General features: G+C 42.5%; 1 protein-coding gene across 1 annotated transcript in view; it reads right to left on the bottom strand.

The window, feature by feature from the left end:
* The window catches only part of ELAVL4 (ELAV like RNA binding protein 4), a 79747-nt gene extending 76733 nt beyond the window's left edge, over window positions 1–3014 (bottom strand). Inside the window, exon 1 of the mRNA XM_040072772.2 lies at window positions 2961–3014. Within this exon, the coding sequence (XP_039928706.1) occupies window positions 2961–3005 (45 nt within the window). The 5' untranslated portion in view covers window positions 3006–3014. The remainder of the gene's footprint in view (window positions 1–2960) is intronic.
* Between the last annotated feature and the right edge of the window lie 2986 nt (window positions 3015–6000).

Below are 6000 nucleotides of genomic sequence, written 5' to 3' on the forward strand. Positions count from 1 at the left end.
ATATACTTTCTTAGAAAAATCTGAATTGGTACCGTGAAGTAAACAGGCTAATTAGAAGTGACCACAATTATTTTGTCACTGTTACTGAGTTTAGTCATGATTTTTCAGCTTGCTCTTTAATCCTACACCTTGTTTGAACTCCTGCCGTTTGAATGCAGGATTCTTCCATCAATTTATTCAAAAACTGAGAAAAAGTGAAGAAAATACCACAGAGGTTTGGCTCTGTATGGCAGGCATGTTTTGTCATTAGTTTTGAGACACACTCTTTTCTGCCTAGGACAGGATCATGCTTGCAGAGCCAGAATTATAATTATTATACGCTCCCCCCATTAATCCTGAACAAATCCACAGTTTCTACAAATGGATCCTGATAAAACTGCCACATCAATAATACTACACTCCACATGTTTTTCTTTTACCCAGGCAGCTAGACCAGTGTAAGAATATGATGCTGTTTCACAAAGATTTTACTGTTAGAGGTATCAACTTCCCTTAGGGCCAGAAAGCAGTTACAGATAATAGGAATCTAACAGGCGATATTAAGGTTTTACTTCTCTCCTCTTATATACTACCCTTTCAAGAAAATACATCCATTCTCATTAGCTTTGCCATTCGTCAAAACTGTTACTAGGCTGATTTGAACAGTAACAGTTAACGCTGATAGAAACAAGCAAAGAAAAATGCTGACACAACCAGGAGTTATTTAAGAACTTATTTGCTACACATCTATTTCCAAAAAATTAATAAAAAGTTGCTGACTCCCGGCTGTAAAAACCCCAAGTATACCGAGGCAAAATAAAACTGGGTAGAAAAGGAATTCCCACCCACAGCCCAGAACGCAAACAGCAAAGTGACATGCGATTAACAACTTCTGCCTCTCCCCTACAGTGTTGGCACAAAAGCCAACACTCCATTGGGATACATATTAACTCTTTGTGATTACCAAATTTAGGAACCAACTTTCACGTTATTTCTGCAACTACACAGAAGCCAAATACCACTTAAAATATCTTCTTACGTTTAAGAGAAGTCTATGAACTCCTAAAATTCTGTTCTGATGTACCACTACACACTAATAAGGTAACCCTTAAACTATCCAGGAAGAATTGGCTGCCCACAACAGCACCTTTCTCATTCCACATTTAAAGTTCCAGACAATTGCTGTCCCGCCTGTAGGGTGTCACCTTTCACAAAAACCAGTAAACATCTAAAACAGTCTTCTCTTAACTAATGACACAGTACACACCTTCCTTGAAAGTCAATTGTAAGCTTTTAAATTTCAGGTGTTTCCTCCATATTGAGACAAAAATAACAAGTACTTCCTGCATACAGCTAAAAAAGTTAACTGTGTTTCAAAAACCCTTTAAAATTTAGATAAAAATACACATGCCTGTGCCAGGTAACTCACCAGCAGTGCTGAAATGGAATCTCCATTTCCTTAGACTATTTCCAGGCTCCTCTACTGCCAAAGCTAGACAAGCACTTTTCCCCTAGTCTACATTTTTCTGTTCAATAGGTGGAATAAAGTAAAAGGCTTATTTCTGTGCAAAGGCTTCTTCCGCTGCATAGCAATAAGCCTCACATTGTAATTGATTTTTTTTTAAAGTGTCATTTAAATTATTTTGGTATGATTTATCTTTCCTTACTTTTTCCTAAAACATCTCAGAATATTAACAAGGAAATAAATGTAGTAATACTCTAACATCTTCAAACATTACCTAATTTAAAAATCTAATTTACTTTCCATCATTTAGGCTTCCTTACTATTTCAGACGTCACTCAGTGTGGATAGTAAAATTAGACTATCAATTTCATTTTTGCTTTGAATGTGTTGCAGGCTCTGCTTCTCAACCACTAGAACTTTCTTGTTTAAGGTTTCCAATATTGTTCTGGAATTTTTGAATTAAAAAACAGGGGGAACTACTGCTTTGTTTTTATTAAAAAAATTCTCAACTGCTCTCCCTGGTCCACCTTACAAGAAAAGGCTGAGTGCTGGCACAAAACCAAACCTCCAGTATACCTGTTAAATAATATTCAGTGGTCCTCTATTAATACAAGGAGATAATAAAAGTTAAATAGCACTGAGGGTGCCACTGGATACAACATCCTTCCAATGACGCCAGCGGGAGGCCTACTTAAGAACCAATAAACAAATTGAGCAAGTGATGCAATATGAGCTGTCCTGCTCTTGCTTTGGTGAAATTTAAAAGATGATTTATCACCGTAGGCAGCCTTACTGCCAGCCAGCCTCCACAAGCAATGAGTCTTACTCAAGGCGTGCCATTACACTGAAAAAAGAACTCAGAGAAACTATTTAGGGAAATCTATAGTCTTTAACACAAGTGTTCACTGTCAGAATTTGCTTTAGGAATTCTTTTTTATATATGGCATAACAAATGAACAGAAGTTTAAACTCTATCCATGCCAACCTTCTAACACCTGGGAATACTTCACATACCATCAGCCTGCTGCAGGGGAAAAAAATGCTATAGGCACCAAACCTGCACTAACTTTCCAAAGTAACTATTAGGCAATTAAACCTACACAGTCATGGGTAATAGCTTTAATTAAAACCACCTTAATTGTACTCATCACAGTAAACGGGACTAAGCCTGAAAAAAGAAGGGCCCAGGAGCCGGGCACGGGCCGGGTCCCACCCCGCTGCCCGGCATCCGCACGCCCGCCATGAAAAAATGTTCCTTCCAAAACCTCTAATTTAGCAAACGTAGCGCAAAATTACTTTCTTGCAGTTAAAAAAAAAAAAAAAAAAGTAGAAATGAGCCCTTCTTTAGAAGCAGAATGAATTCGGGCGGCATCACCCGAACCGATCCGAGCGCGTCCCCGGGGACAGATTCACCGCCTAAAGTGGGGGGAGAGGGGGGGTTTAACCTCCGCGCCCCGGGAGCGCTCGCCGAGGGGAGAAGGGAGAAGGGAGAAAGGCCCCTGCGCCCCGTCCTCACCGCTGCCCGCCCCGGGGCTCCGCTCGTCGCGCTCCGGCCGCGCATCTTCCGCCGCCGCGGGCAGCCACGAGGGGGGCGCGCGGCCGCACGTGGCGCTGGCACCTACGGGGTCTCCCGCGCAGGCGGGCGGGGCGCTAGGCAGCGGCGTGAGGGGGCGCCGCCGCCATTTCCCGCTGGCAGCTGTCGAGTGGCCGCAGCGGGCGGCGCGGGCGGCGCTCTTATGGCGCACGGAACCGGCGGCAGCTGTGCGGGCTGCCGGGGCGAGCCATTGGCGACGACAGGGCACACGTGCGGGGCGCGGAGGTCCACGCGTTGGTGCCGGGAGGGAAGAGTTGGAGCCGGGGTAACGCGCCCGGGAGGGTCCGCGCAGCTCCGCTCCCTCCCAGGTGGCTCCCGGTGTGGGAAGGAAATGAATAAAGTGCGGCGAGGTTTGTGCTGGCCTCTACCGTGCAGGTGCTTCCCCCTGTCTCTGACTGGGTCCGTGACCCTCGGCCGTAAAGATGTATGAGGAAGAATTCTGAGTAGGTTAAAAAGCCTCTTTTCCAATTGCCACTCAAGGAAAGGATAAGATGATGTGACACAAATGTATGATCGTGTGCCGCAAATAGAACATTGTGGGAAGCTTTTCCTTAGACATAAGCTTTGTCCTATATTTTTTCAAACAGTTTATTTTCTTGCTGTGTAGGTCATTCTTAACATTAGGCTAAATTTAGATGAAGATGTATCAGCAGGAAAGATAAACAGTCTGAGGAAGCTGAGATAGACCCACAGCCTCGGCTCTGGCCTGGTCAGGAACCTGGGTGTGAAATTATTTACATTTTTTACTGAGTTATTTTTGTTTCAGGTAGCTTGGTTAAAAGTAACAGAATCTCAGATATTTAAATAAAATACCTAGAGTCTAAAAGAATTAGAAGCTTCTAGCTTGCCTAGTTTACTTCAGTGCTGCAAGCCATATATACAACTAGCATTAATTTCAAAGGTATTTCTACCACAGAGTGAGGGAAGACTGAACATCTTGGGCCTTCTGAAGCTCTGTATCTGCAGCTTCAAAACAGAGTCCAATCTCCACTTCAAGTAAGGATGGCAGAATTTGTACTTGTTTATGCACTTTGATTTTCAGTTCTTTGTGTATAAATTTAGCTGTGGGTGGAGTATCCTGAGCCAGATTCCTCCCTATGTGCTATACATACAGGATTACTGAAAGACACGTGATTTCTGTGTTAGATTGACAAGGAATTGCATTTCCCAGCAAATGCTGGATCGGAGCCATCTGTTTCAGAAATTAGCATAGCAGCAATTTGTTTGTTTGGCTTCATCTGTCTATTAGTTTGGTCCAAATCGTCTTGTTTTAGAGACATGCTATCACATAGGGAAAGGATCTGTGATACACTCTGTGCAGGCAGCCCCTAAAATACATGAATTATTCTAAACAGAGGAGATATGAAATGTCATTGTCAGAAATCCAGACAAAGCTAAAGTAAGATTATTTGTTTTCCTGTAAATAAGTTTGACTTTCTCACAGCACTCTTATATTAAATCATCTGCCCCTAACCAGTGTCTTGGTCTCAGAATGCTTCTCTCCTACCCAACGTAGTGTTGCTGTACTTTTAGATGCACTGGATATTTTCCTTGTGTTTACTTTGACAGAATGATGGAAAATCCTTCCTGACTTACAGCCTCTACAACTTTTGAAGAGGTATTTATATTCTCAAAAACTGAGAAGTCTAGCTGCAAACAACAGTCAGGAAAAGGGCATCAATCCATTAAATGATAAGGTATCACCACATTAGACAACAGCTTTTCTAAAAGTGTTTCACTTTGAGCTCTATACCCAAGAAAATGACATTTCTTACACAGCTTTTTTTTTTTTTTGTGGCATACCCAGGCTGCACTATTGAGAATTTCAGTTATTTGCCTAGACTTTTTAGGTCTTAGGAAAAAAAAAAAATACTACTTCATACTTCAAAAACGTGCATCTACCATTTTATATTTCCTACTGGATCTGGTTACAGTGCAAATATTTCTCTACAGGTGTAGAGAAAGGTCTACACTGTTGTACAACTAATGTTCATTATGTGGCATTGGCTTGATGATGAAAGTTTTAATTCAGAGGATATTCCTACCAACTCTTAAAAATGTCAAAGAATAGTCTCATAGGAAAATCTTCTGTACCCTTGAGAAGTGTAAAGACCAATGTAGTTATTTTGAAAAGAGAATTCTCGGTAGATCTGCTCAAATAGGAAGTAAATAACTGAATACTGCTTATGCATGATTTAGAGACTACACAAAGTAAAAGATTTAGCTCATTTTTATGTTACTTCATTTCTTAGTTACATGGCAAAACCACCAACAAAAACACCTTCTAAAATAAGAACTTACGTTTCTCCTTCAGAAAAATGAGTCGTGTGTTGTAGGCAGTGAATGTAAGGTGAAGTCCCAGCTCAGAGGATGTGAGTGCTCATTCTACCTGCGCTCGAGATCACCTGTGTGTCCCTGTGTGTCTCTGTGTGTCCCTGTGTGTCTGCCTTTACCTGAGCACCTTGCTCACCGTTCTCCTCCCTCCGCCCGCCCCGTTCCTTTGTCTCCTCGGAGCCGCCGGCAATGGGATCTGCTGGAGTTTGGAAACCTGCGCGGAATGGAGGGGGCGGGAGCTGCCAAGGAGAGGCGCTTACCCAGGTCACAGCTGAAATCACAGCGCCCAAGGCAGAGCTGTGCTCGCATCACCCGATGATGAAATGGCAGCAGCAGTCGGAGTCAGACGGTGACAACATCTGGTGACTTCCCTGTGCTGTCAGAGCAGGGCGAGGAAATTGCCCGTTCAGAAGATGCTTTGTGAATCGATACATGGGTAATGTACACCACCGTGTTTAGAACAAATAGCAAATGTCAGAAGTAAATAGTTCTGTATTTTAAGCAATGGAAAGAGAGTGTAAGTGCTTTTCCAGGATAAGTGTAGAAAGCCATTACAAAGCTTATCTTTGCAACTGACCTATAAAAGCTATAAACACATCAAAGGCTTTGAGGACATCGGATAGAAACT

This window comes from Hirundo rustica, chromosome 9 (assembly GCF_015227805.2).
Source record: "Hirundo rustica isolate bHirRus1 chromosome 9, bHirRus1.pri.v3, whole genome shotgun sequence".
In the NCBI taxonomy this organism is placed as follows: Eukaryota; Metazoa; Chordata; class Aves; order Passeriformes; family Hirundinidae; genus Hirundo; species Hirundo rustica.